We start from the raw sequence: 21,314 nt of genomic DNA on the forward strand, positions 1-21,314 counted from the left end.
CACCTTAGAGACTAACAAACTCTATGGTGCCACAAGTACTCCTGTTCTTCTTTTTGCGGATACAGACTAACACGGCTGCTACTCTGAAACCTGTCATTGTGCAAGGCACTGCATTTAGCCGTATGGAGTGGAAATCCATCAACCTCATGAAAAAACTCGTACAGATACAGACAATTTGTTAGTCTCTAAGGTGCCACAAGTAATCCTGTTCTTCTCGAAGCACTGTATATTTCTTAACTAAGTGTCCTAAAAGCAGAGTACTATAAAATAATAAATATTCTGAAAAAAAGTCAGGATTTTGTGTGTTTTGAATTGGGTGCCCAATCAAACATTGAGGCACACAAGATTAGTGGAGCCTTGTAAATTCTTCATCTGTGAAAACCCTCCCTAACTAGCAGGGGCATTGCAAAGATGCTCAGATCAGCATCACAGAAAAACCCAGGAGGAAATTAAAAGTTCCATATTCAGTGAAGGGTGTGGAATGGCAGTAAATGAGGTAAGGAGCCAGACACTTGAGAAAAAAAATACTGAACAGCTGCATCATTTCTTGAGCATTGTCCATCCTAGGAACTAAATAAGGCAAGGGTTCTGTAGGAAAAAAATACTATGTTACTGTATAACTAAAGACTATCATCATGTGTATACCCAAGATTGCACAGGCAATCTTAATTCTAATATTTCTAATTTCTGAGTGCTAACTACAACAGTTTTTTTTTAAACTAAGATGGAAAAGATATAAACATAAAATGCACAAAAAAACTCCATGAATTATACATGAATAGCACTGGATTTTCATGCAGCAATCCATGAGTGTCTGGTACCTTACATCAGTGGTTCTCGAAGTGCTCACAAAAGATCTAAATTCCTTCTGTGGCACTGTTTGGGAAGGAAATGCAACCTTCATTCGCACACTCTATATTACTTAGAGCCACAAACCTTAGAAAAGTCCTTTCTAATTTATAATCCAAAGCTGTTAGTTTCTCTAAGTTGTCTCTTCTTGTTACCTATCCTAGAAAAGCGGAGAACTCCAACATCACTTTTATGATTCCTGTCCATTAATATAATCATCTGTCTTTATACCAAATAATTGCATACTCATTTCGAGCTAGCTAATGTTTTGTCTCAAATATGCATGAAGAGAAGGCAATATTTTCTGGGTGTATTCATTTTCCCAGATCTGTACCCATCTGCACATTTCCTTCTCTCCTTTAAGGAGTTCATACAGGTCCTCTTTTTATCAACATCTCAAAAGCAAACCTTGATTGATATTTTGAGAGTGCAGACCTTCATAGCTGTTTCCCTAACCCCAAAATAAAAATATTTAGATACAAGAGTTGTATTATAAAATGCCTCCAATGAACATGTAAGTAAAAAAGAAAGCAAAGAAGGTATATTAAAATACATCAGGAAAAATTCAAGAGTATTCATTTGGACTTACTTGTTAAGTATAATGACAGATTTTTTTTTTGTAAATTTAGTATAAAATACATTAAATAAGGGTTGAGAATTTAAATACACAGAAGTTCCTTGTGAATTTTCAATATATGGTAGCAACTTGTGTTGGTCATATATTTATATTTACGCACCCTTCCGTGAAAAAACCACCTCTCCCTTACTTTAGCCACTCCTTGACAATTTTTAAATTCACAACAACCATGAAATATATTGTTCCTATACATCCCTCCTTTCAACCTTCCAATATCCACAATTGGCAATAACCCAGCAACACAACATCTACTTAATTTCTTTAAGATTTCCCACCAGGGCCTTCCCACTCCCTCATGGGGTGGGGTGGGGGAGAGGGTGGGGAAAGAAACAGGCCTTTCTGTATGGCCTGGTCAACAAACTAGGGCTACTTGCTCTTCTATCTCCAAAAGCCACATCTCTTTCATTCCTTCCTATCTGTATGAGCTGTGACACATTCATCCAGAACCTCTAACCAGTAGCTTCTGCCCTTCATGTGGTGCGGGACTTGCACAGGGCTTGGCCTCCCTGAATGACAACCTTGTTCAGCCCCAGCAACTGCCCAGCAGGAGAAGCAGCTCGTCGGTTGTTGCTGTCAGTCTCTCTCAGAGAAAAGCTGTGCCATGTTTCACTGGTTCTGTGCTATATTTTATTGGGTATTCTAAGGAAAGAATAACACCCTGTACTGAATAAAAATTACAATTAACAATGTTTTTTACAAGTAGGATTCTTAACTTCTTTTTAAATTGTTAACAGTACTAAGTGCCACTCAGCAAAACTGACATTTGAACACAGGGGTGGTAACTTTGCTCTAGTCCACAGGAAATTTTAAAATTCGTTTCCAGAGATACAGAGCCCTGCAAGAACTGAGACAAAGATTTTTCAAAAATGGGTGCCAAAAGCAGACACCTATATGGGGATTTAGGACCCTAACTTTAGGCACCTATTTTTGAAAATCTTGATCTGAATTATTAAATTCAAACTTAAGTCTATTCAAATAACTTATGAATAGATTCAGAAAAAAATCTAATATGCTGTGTATTACAGAAGTTAATTTATAGAAGGAATAAACCACTTTTTAAAATAAGTCATTTATGGACAACATGGCCCACAGCCACAATTAACGAAACAACTTGTTCTCTCAGGCAAAATTAAGTAAGTTGTTTCCATGGAACATAAAAGTAGTCGGCACCATTTTAGATAAGAAAAAATTCTAACTATCAAGATTAACACCATAACAGGACTTGTATTAGCCATAGTGTTTGAAATTAGCTACTCTGATTTATCTTAAATTTGAGCTGCAAGTTTGTAAATACTTGACCAGAGTGTTCTTGAAAAATGAGATAATCCTATAGTGATGGGTCAAATACTCTGAAATATCCAGAGAAACATTCTTCACATTGTTCAAAATTTTTGTTGATTGAGGTTTTGAAGACATTTTTGGACTGCTTCAGCTCAAAATAACACAGTGCCCCACCTACCACAGAGTAGTTACAGAGAGCCAGCTATACTGCCTTTATTTTGTTCTATATATGCATGGTTTTGAAAAAACATTTGTAAAAAGGTAGCTCCTATCCCAAATGGTTTGTCTTATGCCTCAAGGAATGAAATATTAACATGACACCCTGCAAGCCGTTTTCAAGCTCCAGTGGGAATCCATGACATCTGTGACATCATAACTGAGAGGGAGCCAGCTATTGCAGCTTCAGGAGAACTAAACCAGCGTCTGACAAAGTGGGTATTCACCCATAAAAGCTTATGCTCCAATACGTCTGTTAGTCTATAAGGTGCCATAGGACTCTTTCCCTTTTTACAGATCCAGACTAACCCGGCTACCTCTCTGATACTTAAAAGGTACAGAATCATTCATGGCTGAATACCCACTCCCAGTTCCACTTTTAGAGAGTTCAAAAGTAATGGTAGGGCTCACACATTTTCACAAAATGACTATATGTTACCTTTAACCAGGATTTCTGGTTAATGCCGACAACTGGCACGTGTATGCACACTAATATTAAGTCAACTATAAATTTCTCATTAACACCACACACTTAGGACAGAAAGATTAACAACTGAAGACCCCAAAAATCCACACTGTCATTTATACCCTTGGTTCACAGCATGAGGAGGCATAGTCGGCAGGGGTAAACCAACAGACACAGCTACAGAACAATTTCCAGTCCCAGGAGCACATATGCACCCATAATGAATATGCTTGGGACTAGCTCTTGAAGAAGAATAGAAAGATACAAAATTGTCAGCTAGAAATGTGATTTTTCAAGGTGATAGCATCTATAAACATATTTTTTTTAAAGTAGTTTTGAAAAAGGGATAATTTCAAACTGAGCAAGAGTTTAAAAGTCTACAAAATAAAGAAATCACATCAACAGCCACAGCAAACAAATTTCATCTCATAAGACTTATATAAATCTACTATCAAAGAGTAATAAAATATGCTTTTTCATTTTTTTTTTAAATGTCAAAAATAATCCTGATGGAAATTTGCAGGGACTGTCTATTTTGTTCAAGTAGCATGAAATTCTCTTGCAAATGAATCTTTACATTTACCCTGATTTTGTCAATAGCAGCTCTGCTTTTCCACCAGGCTCATTTCAGAGAAAGAAATGCAATATGCTTAAAAAACAAAAACAAAAAACCGAACAACACCACTTTACCTGAATCGTTACGGAGGTATGACGACATTGCTGGAATGAGACAAGACTGACTGAGTAGCTCTAACAGAACTGATGGAAGAGCATTGCTGTTTTGTCCTCTACCCTCATGGCTAGTCTGGGTCTCTCCATTTGATATGCTACCTGCAGGATTTATGTAACTAGCAAGAACCTGAAAATTAAAATATATTGAGACGCTTAGTCAAAATCTGATGCATTTTAGAAACAACAACTCAAATTGTCCATATCTACTTAATGGCTGGCTTGTTATTTCGCCTATTAAATGTTAGAAGTTACTCCTTCGAGCTCAAAGATGATTTAGATAGAATCCTATACAGAAATTACTAGATCACAGTTTATTACTATTTTTGCTAAATTAAGAAGGTAGAGTAAGCATTAAATAAAGCCACTTCAAATTATTACTCAAAAGTTTAGGTTTAAAAAACCCATTCAAAGCACTAAATTGCTAGACATATTGTTGTGTGTCATTGGGGGAGTTCTGACACTCCTATTAGAATAGCTACCTTCTAAATACATCCTATCTCCAGTTTAATCCCATGATAAATCCAATTTGTAAATCATATGGCAAACAGTGAAGACAGTGAGAAGTATCTGCCCTCTCAATAGTATGATGCATAACCTGTTGGATCTTAGACGGTTGACAACAGAGAATACCTTAATCATCAACATCTAGCAAAGAGACTGCAACTTTTACTGTTAAATATGGACCTCACTAGTTATCCATGCTTCAGTCACTTCTGGTGAGATTACTCCCTGCATAGGGCTACACCTGAAGACTGCCTTTGATCTTTAGTCAGTGAATAATACAGCTGTTTTCTTCCTTGTTTTTGTAGTGAATTGTCTTGGAGGGAGCATGAAGCTTGTGTTCTATCATCTACAAGGACTTCAATTAGTTTCTTGGAAACTATTGGTTTTTTACCTATTACATTTTATGTGGCTCAGGCCTGAGCCACCTTAAAAACTGCCTCTCCCCTGTGCTCTATCCTAGTAGTAAAGATTAGTGAAGGCATATGAGCCGACAGCTCCATGAGTTAAATTTGTACTGACTGCAGATAGGATTTCTTATAAAAAGGGCCCTGGGCTCTGGAATTCACTCCCTATGTTTCTTAGCATGAGCTTGTTGAATTTCATGGCTTGCTACTAGGCTTATTTAATAGTTTGTTTTCCTATTTTTTTTTCCTTCTTCAATAAAAGATGTTTGATAGGAGACGGATTCTTTTGCATATGGACATATAATAATGGTGATCTAACAGAGTCCTTTAACTGACAATGTGGCAGTTTATGTATTTAAATTATGCATTTTTCTTTTTCAATTCTTAAGAGTATAAATACATTATAAATGAAAAAAGGCAATATGTATATCAGTTGTAAACTATATACTTCTTTGTCAGATTATGCCATCAGCCTCAAGACATTCAAACTTTTGCTTGGCTCTGAAGTAGTAGTAATTCCCCTATGTCTGAAAACAGCCTTCTTGGACAATTTGGGTAATAAGAAGGGACTTAAAAAAAATCAGTTACCCTTGCTAATGGTGGGAAAAAAGGAGGAAATTACAAAGAAGCCTATTTGGCAAACTAGAAATTAGTCTGTTCCTAGGCTCCAAGGTCTGCTTCTCTGATCATCTGCCTTTGCTTTTGCCTGGATGCCAATAGGTCTACATGGGAGTATAAAAGCACCACAGAAATCTACTAGAATATTCTTGGTTCAGTGAACATTCAGAGCTGTCCATATGCTGACAACTAAGCACATCCGCTTTTGTGTTCTGTTCTTTTTATGGATCACCATGATAGAGGTTATAAACTTATAGGTAGATCCTCCTCCTAGGGAAAAAAAATCTGTGTTTATCATTTAAACTTGAGCTTCTTGTGATCTCTTGCTAATTTACGTTTGCCACATTCACTGTATTACCTGGTTGAACAGAGACATGCTCTATATACTCTCAAGTGGTCCTGAAGGTCCAAAAGCAAACTCAGTCTATAGAAAGCAATGCTCTGCAATCTTCCTCACCTTGATAAAGTAACTGGTGTGTTATGATAACATAGAAATACTCCCCAACCTGAAAGACTGGCATGCATTCTCATTTTTGGTGGTCAGGAACAAACCCCTCCCCCAATCATATAATCACAGGGGCATCCACCTTTGCTACAAAGCTATTATGCACATCAAGCTTACAACCTCCTGTTTTCAGCAACTTAGCCTGAAAATGTCTAACAAAACAGCTGCCCAATTAATTACTTGAGGTCACAGGTGTATTGCATCAGTCTTTAAGCAAATAGCTTATTGGAATTTTCTGCTCCATCTGGTTCAGTCCTACACTTTCATACATTCACATTTGTTATGAGAAAAAAAGCTAGACTTTTTTTTAGCTGCAACACAGGAATTTTTTTTTTTTTTTTTTTTTTTAAACTATAGGCTCACAAATGGCTGATGGGTGTTTCAGCCTAATAAGTAAAATACTTCAGATACTTGAGTGACAAACAGGTTAAGAATACAACTTTTTTACAGGCTTAACTATCTTACCACCGCATGCATGAATGCCTATATGGGTTATCTATACTTCACCATTCCATACCTGCAGAAGACAGGTGACATGTTCTTCTTCCAGCCTTTGTTTAGTCAAAGCTTGTTCTACATCCCATCCAGAAGCAGTGGAGCCAGTTCCAAAGCCAGTACCCTTAGCCCAGTAGAGTTGCTGTTCTTCTGTTGATACACTGTTGTGCGTGCTCGACACCTGTGGCTAATAAAAACAAAAAGGAATTATACATCATATTGTCCAAGTCCTTCAAAATTCCTTCTGTCCTTCAGGAAAGAAGTTTTTTTGTTGCTTTTTATTTACTTATTAAAACAAATTCATGGACATTGTGACACTGCACCCCATATTCTTTGCAGTGATTTTATTAGGATATGATTATGACCTAATTATGATATATTTTATGCAAGATAAGCCATGTAAGGTGTCTTTGGAAAAGTTATGATTTGCTGAATATGATTATCCTATTTGTATGCATGTATCATTTTTGTATCTGAAGTTATGAATATTGACTATGTATCTGTAGTTCAAATATAGTTACACCTGAGTAATGCCCACTAGACAAGATGCTTTCAGTCTAGATAGTGTGTAAGGAAGGCCTATTCAGGGCAATGGGCCATTAGGAAAAAACAATAGGCCTTAGGAGAAGTTTATCTCCCACCTGGGGAGCCTTTCTGAAAAGTAATGGCTGCATCACTCTACAAAGCCAAGTAATGGCTGCATCACTCTACAAAGACATGTGATGAGACCACATGACTCCAGACTTCATCTTGGGATGTCAGTATTTTTCTAGAGATTGGTCTGGGAAATAAGCTTTGAAACAAAGGGTTCCTACCCTATGCAAAAGCTATATAAGTCAGGGAGTGACATCATCTGGTGTTCTTCACTCCTCACACAAGACGACTCCTGGAAACACCTGAGGAACAAAGACTGAACTGGGGGAAGTGCTAGATCCAGGCTAAAGGGATTTTTAGCCTGTGAATGAAACACCTGGGGATTCCAAGCTATAAAGCAAGTGCAACTTGCCCCTTAAGAATCTGCAGCCTGCTTGTATCATTTCTTAGGGTGAGAATCTGCTATTCATATCCAATCTATTTAGCACATTAAGCTTTGTTCGCATTTTTTGTTTATTTGCTAGGTAATCTGCTTTGATCAGTTTGCTATCATTTACAATCTCTTAAAAATCTCTCTTTTGTAGTTAATAAACTTGTTTTTGCTTTATCTAAACCGGTGAGTTGGGGTGAAGTGTATGGGAAGCTTAGCTCAGAGGCAAATGGCTGTTGCATATTCCTCTCCACATTGAGGGAGGGGGTGAATTTTATGAGCTTACGCTGTACAGTTCCCTGTGCAGTGGAAGACGGTATAATTTGGGATTTATACTCCAGAGGGGGTGCGTGCCTGTGGATTTAGGAGTTGCCTTAGTGGTAGCCTTCCAGGGGCTGGTCAGAGAGCCTGCATGTAACTGCTGCTGGGTGTGTCTCTACCAGTATGTATGCTGGTGAAAGTGCAGGCTGGAGGGCTTGTCAGCTTGTCACAGCAGTACAGTGTGAGAGGGAGCCCAGGTGGGTGGGTCGGGAGAGCTCAGTGGTACCCCAGTTCCAGGTGGCACCCCGGGGGGGAACCCATGACAAACATCCATTGGAATTCAACCCCCAGGACAGGAAAGACTCTGCAACGCTTCTGGATTTCTAATACAGAACCAAGACTGTAAATCATCCCATGTGCTTTTCAGCTTGCATGGGACAGTAAATCATTTTTCTGTTCACTATAATCACGTTGGCAATAACAATATTTTACAATGTACACTAATGAAGGGTAATTAGGATCACATTAAACGATGCAGCTCTACAACTAGCACTAAAATCTAGCCAAGTTTAATGAAAATTATAATTATTAGACAAATTTGGATGGAAGATAAATGTCATTTCAAACCTTTCTGCAGGCTGCTAAGACTTGGATTTTGAAACTACACGAATTATCTGTGAATAAACTTGCTAAAATAATAAATCAGGAGAAACAGGGTATAGTCCCAGCTCTGCCACAGAATTCATATGTGGCCCAAGTCACTTAAACTCAATGGCATCTCACTTTCTACTCCAGTAAAATGGGAAAGTAAAATACTTTCTGACCTTGGAGTGTCATGACATTTATTTCACTAACTTTTTAGGAGGTGCTCAGATTGCTTATTCTTATGGTGCTCATTACTGCATTTAAATAATAAAATAAATTTAATAGCAAAATAGCATGAGATTAGTAAACTGTTTTAACATGTGTTAAAATATTCTGGAGCCTGTGTTAAATTTAAAAGATAGCTGCCAGATCTTAGATGAAAGATCATATATAGAAGATAAGAATTCGGAAAAGAAAATGTGACTGATGCCTAAAGTTATGCACCTAAACATATATTTAGGACCAAAATAAGTGACCCGCCTTTCAGAAATACTGAGCACTCACAGGTCCCATTAGAATTACTGAGAGCTTTGGGTAATGAGCACTTCTAAAAAGCAGGTCACTTATTTAGGTGCCTAACGTCAGGTGCCCCATACTGAAAATTTTGGCCTATGCCAAAAACTGGAGATGACTTCATTTTCTCTTCTGATTTTCACTTTTTGTGTTGTTTCAAGTATAGTAAAGAGAATGAGGAAATAAAGCTGTTAAACTATTTGTAATAAAAAGCAAATACCACTTATGTAATATTAAAATATATAAACAGATGGAATTACAAGTTTTGAATTGGAAAAAACAAGTCAAAAATATATTTACTATGCATCTTAGAAATCTTTTTTTACTGCTAGAAAAGGAAAAGCAGTAGCATTTTAAATTATAACATTTTTACACTATATAAATATATCATTATGGCCTTTGCAGTAATATATTGGCAATGCTTTGCATTCATGATTTTAATTTTAAATTGGAATCTAAAGTCACTTTAATAGTAAAACTACAATGTGCCCAAACTCATTAAGATGTTACTATAGATGAATATGCTATCTCTTTGGACTTGAGCTCTTCAGGAGAGCCCTCACCTCAAGAATATAGGCTTCAGTACAAGCTTGGTGAATCTCTCATTTCACTCTCACAGGAGGGGGGTGGGAAAGCATACAGCATGTAATCTATGTGAGGGCATCTGCTCCTACTGAAAGAGAATCCACTTCGCTGGTAAAACAGTGATCTAGTTTCACATTTCTGTGATTTGCGAGAGAGGTCTACTTCCAGGTGTTTGAACTGCTTGGTCACTAGTTCAAAGATTTCCTAATTCAGATGCCATACAGAATCGTTGGTGGGATAGCTACTCAGCCAATCCTACCCTGAATCCATCAGTATCCTGTATGTGCACTGCTCTGAGTGATGAGATACTCTTCTCTGCCCAGGACAATTTCCCTTGCTTCTGAGAGGAGCTGTGAGCTTCTGATTCCACCAATTATTCAGAAACGTGACCATGGTGTGGGCCCATACTGAACCAAAACATGCTCGCCTCCAAGGTAGTGGTGATAAAAACTTTGTAGTGCATTCATTTCTGTGAACTCTAGGAAACAGATACTTTCTCTTTTCCATGTGGCATTCTCTACATGTGACTGTCTAGTTTTCCAGGTGTGTTCCCCACTCAGCAAGACAGGCATTTGTTGCAAAAGTGGAAGGTGAAATGGTTGGACTTTCAATATGTTTTCTTGTCCTCAAAACCATGCTTTGAGCATCTCTAGTCTCTCCGTGCCAGAAGCTTGAAGTGGATGACAGGGAATGGATCACTTGATTACCTGTTCTGTTCACTCCTTCTGAAGAACCTGGCATTGGCCATTGTCAGAAGACAGGATACTGGGCTAGACGGATCATTGGTCTGACCTAGCATGGCCGTTCTTATGTTTGGTTCCCCAACATTCAGAGGGAAATAAAAATACTGTGCCACTCAGTATTAGTGCATGATTTTCCATTGTATCTGGTGTGTGGGTTTAGACCCTAAACAGTAGTTTTTGGAGAATTCATTTACTGAGTTGCTGCTCTGGATGGAGGTTTGATTAAAATAGCATTTAGAAATGATGAGCACTTTTGGACCAGAGACTTGCTAGGTGAAGATGGATCAAAAAGGTACCGTCTTGTGCTAGAAGTGCAAGGTTATACATTTCAGAAAGCTACCATGACAAGATCGTAGGGTAATGTGGAGACAGACATCTGCCAGCTCAATACACATGGAAGTCTCCTGGATATAGAGCAACTATGATTGATCCTAGGGTTATCATCCAGAATCTTGCTTTCCTTACCCATTTATTTAGTCACTTCACATCAATGATCACTCTGATATATTCTTTATAATCCAAAATACATAGAAGGTAAAGTATACACTGGTGTACATTTAGTCTGAGGGAACTGGTTCTACAGCTCTCGGCTCCAGGAGGTGAGCTTCCATTTTCATTATTACTTGTGCTATACCATATCTTGACTCTGAGTGGATTAAAAAGATTAGGTGGAGCGTTATGTGCCAGCCAGTTGTATAGGCTGCATTACGCACTTCTGAGGTTGAGTGGAGATGTACTGCTAAAATATTCTGCTTTCTGGTCTGATACTGGGTTTACAGCCCATGAGTAATGTGAGCTGAGCTATTTCTGGGAGAAGGCTAACGTTAACTTTACCTGATTCATGAACATCAATTCTACTACTATTTCTCTCTAGAATAGGTTGGGTCTCTTCATTAGTATTTCTGATTGGTGTAGGAACGGAAGAACATCTGTGTCTGTTAGATGTCTCAGTCTCTTCTGAGGCTCACAAGGTGTGTGTGTGTGTGTGTGTGTGTGTGTTTCAAACTATTGTGATTCTTGACTGTCTTCTCCAGTTCTGTTTCCTTCCATAGGACAGAGAACCCACAAACATGTAGGTTGAATCTTAATTCGATCCCCTGTGTGTATGCATTATGATACTGTCTGACTCTATGATCAAATACTAGTTTTCTTCCCACAGGATGCCTGCCTCATTCAGAGCACAGAATGGACAATACTCGGAGAATTAATTGGGACTGTGCAGTGGAAGAGTCTATTAGATACTCCCCTGACCTACCTCACTTGTGATGCTGGATAAGTCACTTAAAATTTTTTACAGATGGTCCTTAACTGTGTGCGACTCATCTTCTATTTGCCAACTTTGGGATACCTGAGCATGATTTGTGGGAGTGCTGAGCTCTCACAATTGCAACTTCAGTCAGTGGGAGCTGTGCTTTGAACATATTAACTACTATAAAATATTAAGTTTTCTGAAAATTCAGGCTCTAGGCCCTTTGGCTTTAATCTCACTGTGCCTCACTTCCCCATCTGTAAAACAGGGATAAAATAGCACTTTACCCTATCACCGAGTTATGAAGATCAATTCACTAAGGTTTGTGAACCACTTATTGAAGAATGAAAACCACTTAATAAATAATTCTGTATTCAATGTAGGGTTGGATAGTGTGCAGTATATAAGACAGAGGCAAACATTGTCTAGTGAGGATAAAAATATTGAACAGCTACACATTGACCATCTTGAGCACTGAATAAGACGGGAATCCTGTGGAAAAAATACTATGAATCGTGTAATTAAAGACTGCATCATAATACAGATGCACAAGCAGCCAGAATTAAATTTCCGTGTCTGACTCTGCAATCTTTGCATTCTGGTAAAGTAAAGTAAAGTAATTTATTTTTAAATGTAATAAGCCTTTTAAGGTTACTGAAACATGTAAGCAGCAGTAGTTTAGCAAGGACTTTCAAATTACTTTTGCAATTCACTTGAATTCTAGTTCTCAAGAATTCATTTTAAAGAGCTACAGAACGTTAGATTAAGAAAGATGTGTGATGCTACCCCAGCAACAAGACTTTCATAGTCACTAAGTCACTGGAGCTTACTGCAGCTAAGTACGTCACTACCCAGAAGTTAAACTTACCTCTGACTGGTTGGGACTAGAGTTGGGCACTCTCGGGGCATGGTGGCTCAGAGCAGATAAACAAGCAAGTATAAGATGCACTGCCCCAATTTCTAGTGCCATGCGCCTAAGGAGTACTCCATCATCAGTAGTCAATGGTGTGGTGCTGAACAAACTGCGCAGCACATGAAATGGAAGAGTTGGAAGCACATTAGCTGAAGGAGACTGCAGGATATGACCTAGGTTGAGAAAGTATAAAAACATTAAATATTTCCTTTTAACAGTTCAGCACATAAATGTTCATCTTCGCAATGATTTATTGAAAATATCCAGCTATATTTCTGAAAACATTAAGTCTTCAGCGGAATGTATTATTTTATTCTGAGCTTCGTTTTAGCCAAACTTCTGGTGGGAAATATGGGCAAGAGATATGAACTGGTTTCCTTTATGGACTAGGCTGAGACCAATAAATGCACATAATTTGTGATTAAAAACAAAATTTAAACAAACCCTTATCTCCAAGGGTGAAAAGCTAGTTCATTAACAACTCTCTCACTGCACTAAATTATGTATTTGGTCATATTTTTTATTGTACAACTGGATTACTCTGTAAAGTTTAGAGAAAGTTTATACAAACAGCTGCCCCACCAGGAAGCCAGTGAGGAAAAACCTCTCCATTTTTATTAACATATTTTTAATGCTATGATAAACTTTGCAGTAACAAAAACTGTAATGCCGTTCATGAGGGGAGTACACAATGAAACAGTAGTGATTCAATACATTTTCACTACAGGACATTAAAACTAAAATTATGTTTTACTAGATAACCAATGTTTGAGTTTTGTACTATCATTTTATTTTTAAAGTTAGCCCTATTGTATCAAGGGGAGAAGAGGATAATGATTTGTAAAATCATAGTGTAACAATATTCTTGCCTGTTAATTAGATGTACATAGTTAAAACTGTCCAATTTTATGTAGTCTTCTGCTCTATTTGACTCAGTAAAGTGATTTTCTAGAGATTTTTGCTTTAAAAAATAAATCAACACACAAACTTATCAAAACATCTAACTTTTTTTTTAAAGGAACAAAACAGACTGCTGTCTAAAAGAAGGCGAGAGCAAAAAGTCCCTCGACTGCTGTCTATATGACAAGAAATATAAAGTATTTATTCTCATTTTCTATAGACTCCCAAACTCTATACATAAGCCAAGCCACAAGGGGATGGTAGAAAAACCAACTGAGAGAACATTGATACTCTATTTGCCTCAGAGGTGTGTTTAAAGGATAATTATTTTGGCCCATATCATAGATTTGTAGATATAGATCTTTACATTATGTAAAAGAAGCAGGCTAGCCATGAGAGTTGAATGGTTCTCCAGTCAGTTTACTACCCAAATCTGAAGGAAAATATCCAGATATCAAATTTCATTTGTTATTTGGCTCACTTTGTCTCCCTCAGTGTGCACAAGCTTACAGAAAAAGCAACACAAAATTAAGAGGCAAACAAAAGTCAAAGTTCATGGACTAGCTGAGCAAATTGGGAAGTTTATTGTCCCTCACTCTTTTGATTTGTGCAGAAGTTCTAAACTAGGATGGTTGTTCTAGGGAGCACAAGTACTCCCTTAGGGCATTTAACCAATTTATGAATGGAGGAACAGGTTCTTGTTTTGATACTAGAGGTATCTAGGGGCCTAGCCTTTGCAAAGGGATAAATGTCTGGTTAATTAAACATGAAAGCACCAGGTCTCCCTCAGAAAAAAAGGTGGCCAAGGTATTTGAGCTGAGAAATTTGTTTGTTTTCATCAGGCTACCAGTGGGTGAAGGAGATCAAGAAAAACATTTGCTACAGCTTCTATTAGTGGTCTTAAGGCCAATTTTATTAGTACTGACCACGTTCGTTGTTTGTGATACCCAAAAAACAAAAAAACAAAGAACTCACTGGTCTGGCCTTACACAAAATTCAGAGTTTAAATCCAGAATGGCCCACTAGATCATTATTATATCTTTAGATAATCTAGTCTGACAGTCTGTATATCACAGGCCCTTAAATTTTACCCAGTTCCTCCTGTGTTGAGCCCAATAACTCGTGTTTGGCTAAAGCATATCTTAGAATCATAGAATCACAGAATATCAGGGTTGGAAGGGACCTCAGGAGGTCATCTAGTCCAACCCCCTGCTCAAAGCAGGACCAATCCCCAACTAAATCATTCCAGTCAGGGCTTTGTCAAGCCTGACCTTAAAAACCTCTAAGGAAGGAGATTCCACCACCTCCCTAGGTAACCCATTCCAGTGCTTCACCATCCTCCTAGTGAAAAAGTTTTTCCTAACATCCAACCTAAACCTCCCCCACTGCAACTTGAGACCATTACTCCTTGTTCTGTCATCAGGTAGCACTGAGAACAGTCTAGATCCATCCTCTTTGGAACCCCCTTTCAGGTAGTTGAAAGCAGCTATCAAATCCCCCCTCATTCTTCTCTTCTGCAGACTAAACAATCTCAGTTCCCTCAGCCTCTCATAAGTCATGTGCTCCAGCCCCCTAATCATTTTTGCTGCCCTCCGCTGGACTCTTTCCAATTTTTCCACATCCTTCTTGTAGTGTGGGGCCCAAAACTGGACACAGTACTCCAGGTGAGGCCTCACCAATGTCGAATAGAGGGGAACAATCATATCCCTCGATCTGCTGGCAATGCCCCTACTTATACAGCCCAAAATGCCGTTAGCCTTCTTGGCAACAAGGGCACACTGTCGACTCATATCCAGCTTCTTGTCCACTGTAACCCCTAGGTCCTTTTCTGAAGAACTGCTGCCTAGCCATTCGGTCACTAGGATGTAGCAGTGCATGAGATTCTTCCGTCCTAAGTGCAGGACTCTTCCAGAAAGGCCCTCAAGTCTTGCTATATAGAATTCAAAAGATGGAGACTCTACCACTTCCACTGGTAGTATGTTTCAATGGTTTATCACCCTCAAAGTTAAAATGTTAAAAGTGTGCCTTATTTCCAATTTGAATGTGTCAGGCTTCAGCTTCAAGCCATTGGTTTTTATTATGCATGTCTCAGCCAGACTGAAAACTCTTTTAGTACCCAGTATTTGCTCCCTGTGAAAGTATTTACACATTGTAATCAGGTCACCTCTCAATCTTCTTTCTGATAAGCTAAACAGATTGAACTCTAATTCTCTCACTGTAAGGCATTTTCTCCAGGCCTTGAATCATTTTTGTGTCTCTTCTGCCTCCTCTCTGATTTTTCAACATCCTTTTCAAAATGTGGACACCAAAACCGTATGCAGTATTGGTCTCACCAACACTGCATAGAAGTAAAAATCGCATCCCTAGTCTACTCACTATTCCCCCATTTATACATCCAAGCATCACATTAGGCCTTTATGCTACAGAAATGCATTGGGAGCTCATGCTGAGCTGCTTGTCCACTATGACCTTAAAATTCTTTTCAGAGCTACTCCTTTCCAGGAAAGAGCCCTCCAGTCTGTAGTATGGCCTGCATTCCTTGCTCCTAGACATATAACTTCGCATTTGGCTGTATTAAAAACACATTTTCTTTAAATGGGTCCAGTTTATGAAGTGCTCCAGATTGGTCTATATGACTGACCCGTCTTCATCATTATATGCCATTCTGCCAATATTGTGTCATCCACAAAGTTTAATTAGCAGTTATTTTATATTTACTTCCAGATCATGGATGAAAATGTTGAGTAGCTGGGCCTAGTACTGATCCTCAGGGAACCCTGCTAGAAACACCCTCATTCGAAGATGATTCCCTATGACAACTATTTTAAAATCGGTCAGCCAGTTTTAAATTTTCTTATAAGATCCAGGATGTGGATAAGATTGAGTTCTTCACAAACTACACAAAGCAGTTCCAACCTCCTTCTAAAGCATCGCATTGTAAATACACTTAAATGCAAGTTAAAACAATTTAGCAGTGTTTTACAAATAAACGTAGTAGGTACAGTACATACTTCCTTCGCCATCATCTGTAACCCCCAACACCAATCTAAGCAGACACTGGGCATGTTTCCTCTCTTTTAACAGCACCTCTGCATAGCCAGGGAGACGAAGAAATAATCCAAAGGCAGCCAAAGAATGAGCTGGTATGGGAGACATAGTTTGCACTGTTGATTTGATGGGTGGAGGTTCTGCAGCAATTGTTTCTGGGGCTTCGTAAACTAGTTCTCCTGATTGCTCAATGGTAACCCATTCAAACTGATCACTGTCCTTCTGCTTCTCTTGTGTAGTGGATGTAACTACTGGAGCACTCACCTTCAAATATAACAAAAAAGTTAATACAATCCTTGGAAGTAGTCATCATTTAGGGTCATTTCTTGAAGCACACAATTTCATTACAGTTAGAATTAGGGTTTAAGGAATATACAATTTTTATATATAGGAAACATGCATGAAAAAAATGCCCAAATAAAAATTCATTGACCCTGTTCCAGGTAAAATGGATCAGACTAAATGGAGAAGTAGAAAATATACGTTTGTTACATTTTTAAAAACATTTCAAAAAGTCCCAAACGTAGGTAAAATAAAATTGCATTTAGTATTTAATTTAAAAATACTGAATCTTAGATTTAGTTAAGAATCATAAAATATACTGCAAACAAGGGAAGTCAAACTTATTTAACTAGCATATTTAATTGTTTTCAGCTACATATCTGAAAACAAGAAAAGTTAACCACAAGCCGCTAAAACTAATACTAAAATACAAAAGCACTTTGCATGGCTGGCTTTAAATATTTATTTAAACTGTGCCAAGCTTGCTGATTTTAGGATCCTGAGGCTGTATGTGACATTAATCTTTAAGAGCTTTTGTTTTAGGTCCTGATCCTGCACTGTCAACTGTAAGGGCAGACACCTGCACCCACAAGAAGGTCCCATATGGAGGTGAATACTAGTGGGGGTCAGTACATGTATTTATCACAATGCTGTTTTATTGTTACCCTGACACCTCACGTAAATATGCACAGATCACCTGAGGCATGAAGATGAAACATGACAAAAAAATTCAACAGTTCATATTATTTGGATAAACTGATGTGATATAATTAAAGCCTCAAGTTTATTTTTATGCCACGATTTGCTTACACATACTTATGAACCTTGTTCACGTGCTTTCCTAGTTACTTATTTTGTGAAGATCCAGAACATTCAAATGGGAAAGACAGAATTATATTAGAAGGCACCTGTGAGGGTGTATTTCTTCTCATCGACCCACAGAACTTATTACCACAACAATTTATTAGAGAGAAGCTGTTCAAATACCGGTTCAAAAAAGGGAATGAATTGGCTTTATTTTAACTCTTAAAACAAGACAACCACAGCACAATGTGGAATTTCCCCCCCATTTCCTTCTTTGTACTAAGACCAGACTACGAGCAGCTGAACCAACTGATGTTACATGTGACAATAAATCAATGTTCACACAAACAAGAATGTTTCAATGGTAGTAAGAGGTTAGGTTGTTTTATGGCCATACATAGTACCCAAGAGAAATTTACAAAATTAGGCAAGTAGGATACTAAAAGCATCATTCTCAATCTTCAAAAAGGCCCTGCAAAGTGCTGAAAGCACCCCAATACCTAAAAAGGGATGCCAGCATTTTGCAGAATCGGGCCTTAGGAAGCCGTAGCAAACATATTTCAAAGCATCATTAGGATAGAGCAGTGGCTCCCAAACTGGGGTTTGCAGAACGTTACAGGGGGTTCACAAGAAAAAATTCATTAAGGTGGCCAGAGGATCCGGGCATTGGAGGCAGCAGGTGGGACCCTGTTGCAGGGCAGACAGCCCGAGCCCCAGGGAGAGCAGGGCACTGCATTTGGGGCTGGCAGCCCGAGCCCTGCCCCCCGTCAGCGTGGGAGCCGGCAGCCCGAACCCCAGTGCTCTGGCGGGGCTGGCAGCCCCGAGCCCCAGGGAGAGCGGAGCCAGGCAGTTGGGGTCAGCAGCCCGAGCTCCAGCGGCCAGCGGGACCTGCAGCACAAGCTCAGTGGAGCTCAGTTGACTGGGGCGGTCAATGGGGTCCAGCAGCAGGAGCCCCAGGGCGTGTGGATCCGGCAGCCCAGGCCCTGGCGTGGGGCCAGTAGCCTGAGCCCTGTGGTGGGCAGGGTGGCAGCTCGGACTCCTGTCCTTGTCAGACAGGGGAAGTTGGTATAGAGGGCAGAGTGAGCAGGAGCAGTGCTGTATGTTGGGGGTGGTCCAAGCTAATTTGTCCTTCACAGGACACCCTCCTAGGGAGAAACCTCATGGCGGAAGAAAAGCTGTTTGGGAGCCAAACCAGCTGGAAGCACGTTGTAGCCAGTGTAGCTGTGTTAAGGTGCCTCTGTAATTGTCATTCTCTCTGGAGTGCTGTTTTGCTTCTGTGAGACTTGAGGGAATCTTCTCATTTTCTAGTTTGTTGGTTGTTAGCAGTCTCTCTATGTTATTTTTATTAGAACTTTTGTACACAAGTTCAATGGATAAGTGGCTGAAAAAGTAAAGTGTAAAGATGCAAGAATCAGCTAGTGTTTCCTCAAGTCCACACTGTGGAACATCTACCTCTAATTATCATGATGGTCCTGGAAAGTCACTTACAAAGAAAAGAAAATATGATCATGATTATATAAAATATGGATTCACATGCATTGGTGATCAAGAATGTCCAAAACCACTGTGTGTGATTTGTGGTATGTTCTAGCAAACAACAGCCTCAAACCTTCTCTACTTCGGCACCGTTTAGAAACTAGGCATCCTGCACAACTCGACAAGCCTGTTGATTTTTTCAAGCGAAAATTAGCTGAGAGGAAAAGTGACATTACCAGTTTTATGTCCAAAGCAAGTACTGATAATGAAAATGCACTTGAAGCATCATACCACGTGAGCTATCGAGTATCAAAAGCAACAGAAGCTCATACCATAGCAGAGAGCTTGATTGGTCCATGTATAAAAGACGTAGTTCATTGCATGCTCGGAGAAAAGGCTGTAAAAAAGCATTGATATGGTACCTTTATCCAATAATACGTTGTCACGAAGAAATAATGACATGTCAAATAATGTAGAGACCATAATTGTACAGAGTGAAAAATAGTCCATATTATGCTATACAACTGGATGAATCAACTGATGTAGCTAATCTAGCTACTTTGCTACTGTTTGTATGTTATGTGAATGAAGGTCTGGTTGAAGGCGACTTGTTGTTTTGCCGACCATTGGAAGAACATACAACTGGAGAAGATATCGTCAATCTGACTAATGCATATTTTCAAGAAAAGGAAATAGATTGGTCTCGTTGCCTAGGCATTTGTACTGATGGGACCACATCAATCATGGGGAAGTATACTGGATTTGTAGCTCGAACAAAAAAGGTTGGATCAAAAGTCTCTTGGACTCATTGCAGCATCCATAGACAAGCTCTCGCAACAAAACGCATGCCTGAGGGACTGAAGGAAGTGCTGGACAATGCAGTGAAAATGGTGAATTTCATAAAATCACGGCCAACAAATTCCAGAATATTTCACGTACTTTGTGAAGAAATGGGTAGTATACACGATTGTCTGTTGACCCATACTGAAGTTAGATGGCTCTCACGGGGCAAAATCCTAGTGCTCTTGTTTGAGCTTAGAACGGAAATCCTAGTTTTTTTTCCAACAGCCACCCTTTCCACCTTGCCAGCTGTATGGAAAATAATGTCTGGTTCCAGAACCTAGCTTATTTAGCAGCTATTTTCTCAAGAATTAATGACCTAAATTTATCTCTTCAGGGTCTCAATATAACAGTTTTCAATGTGCAAGACAGAGTTGAATCCATGATAAAGAAGTTGCAATTCTGGGAAAGTTGTTTGGAAAACAATCAAACTGACTGTTTCAGTAATCTTCATGACTTCCTGGCAGAACATAAACTTCAGTTGGATCAGTGCACTAAAACCAATATAACTGCATACCTAGAAGGACTTAGCACAACTTTCAGGGATTACTTTCCAGCTATATCAGGCGATAATGACTGGATTCGCAACCCTTTTGATGATACCACTTTCTCAACACAGATATTGAACACTGAGGAAAAAGAGAAATTGATTGAGTTCTCCTGTGATTACGAACTGAAAAGGAGTTTCAGAAATCTGTCATTGATCAACTTTTGGCTGAGTTTAAGAAACGAGTACCCCCTTGTGGCAGAAAAAGCTGCTGCAGTTTTGTTACCATTTTCAACAACATACTTATGCGAGAAAGCATTTTCCTCGTATGCACATCTGAAAACGAAATACAGACACAGACTTGATGCTGAACCAGACCTGAAACTTTATCTTTCTCCAAAGGTTCCGGACTTCAAAGAGCTATGCAGAGCAAAGCAAGCGCATCCATCACATTGAGGAAATTTAAATATAAAACCTGGAAATATTCATTTTTAGAAGGGGGTTCACAAGATTTCACAATTTAGAGAAAGGGGTTCGCGGGCTGTTAAAGTTTGGGAACCACTGGGATAGAGCTAACATGTCTCCATGTACAAACTGCACTAAATTACATGAAAAGAGAAAATGCTATCATGAAGAGAAAGCAACACACTTCATTTTGGAAGTATGTTTGTATGAACCAAAATATAAAAGAAATGTGAGGTGCACATTTCCATTCCTCTACTTGCAAAGACAGGAAGATGCCACCTCTTCAGGGGCAGAGTTAACCTAATTTGAGTGCCTTATTTAAGCACAACCGTAACCTTGCATTTCATGGGTTTCAACTTCTTAAAAGTTTCA

General features: G+C 38.9%; 1 protein-coding gene across 1 annotated transcript in view; it reads right to left on the minus strand.

The window, feature by feature from the left end:
* The window catches only part of BIRC6 (baculoviral IAP repeat containing 6), a 306,648-nt gene that overhangs the window by 82,216 nt on the left and 203,118 nt on the right, over window positions 1-21,314 (minus strand). The window contains 4 exon segments of the mRNA XM_034764920.1: window positions 4,140-4,308; window positions 6,730-6,894; window positions 12,596-12,813; window positions 16,552-16,852. Of these exon segments, the coding sequence (XP_034620811.1) occupies window positions 4,140-4,308; window positions 6,730-6,894; window positions 12,596-12,813; window positions 16,552-16,852 (853 nt within the window).

This window comes from Trachemys scripta, chromosome 3 (assembly GCF_013100865.1).
Source record: "Trachemys scripta elegans isolate TJP31775 chromosome 3, CAS_Tse_1.0, whole genome shotgun sequence".
Taxonomy (NCBI): Eukaryota; Metazoa; Chordata; order Testudines; family Emydidae; genus Trachemys; species Trachemys scripta.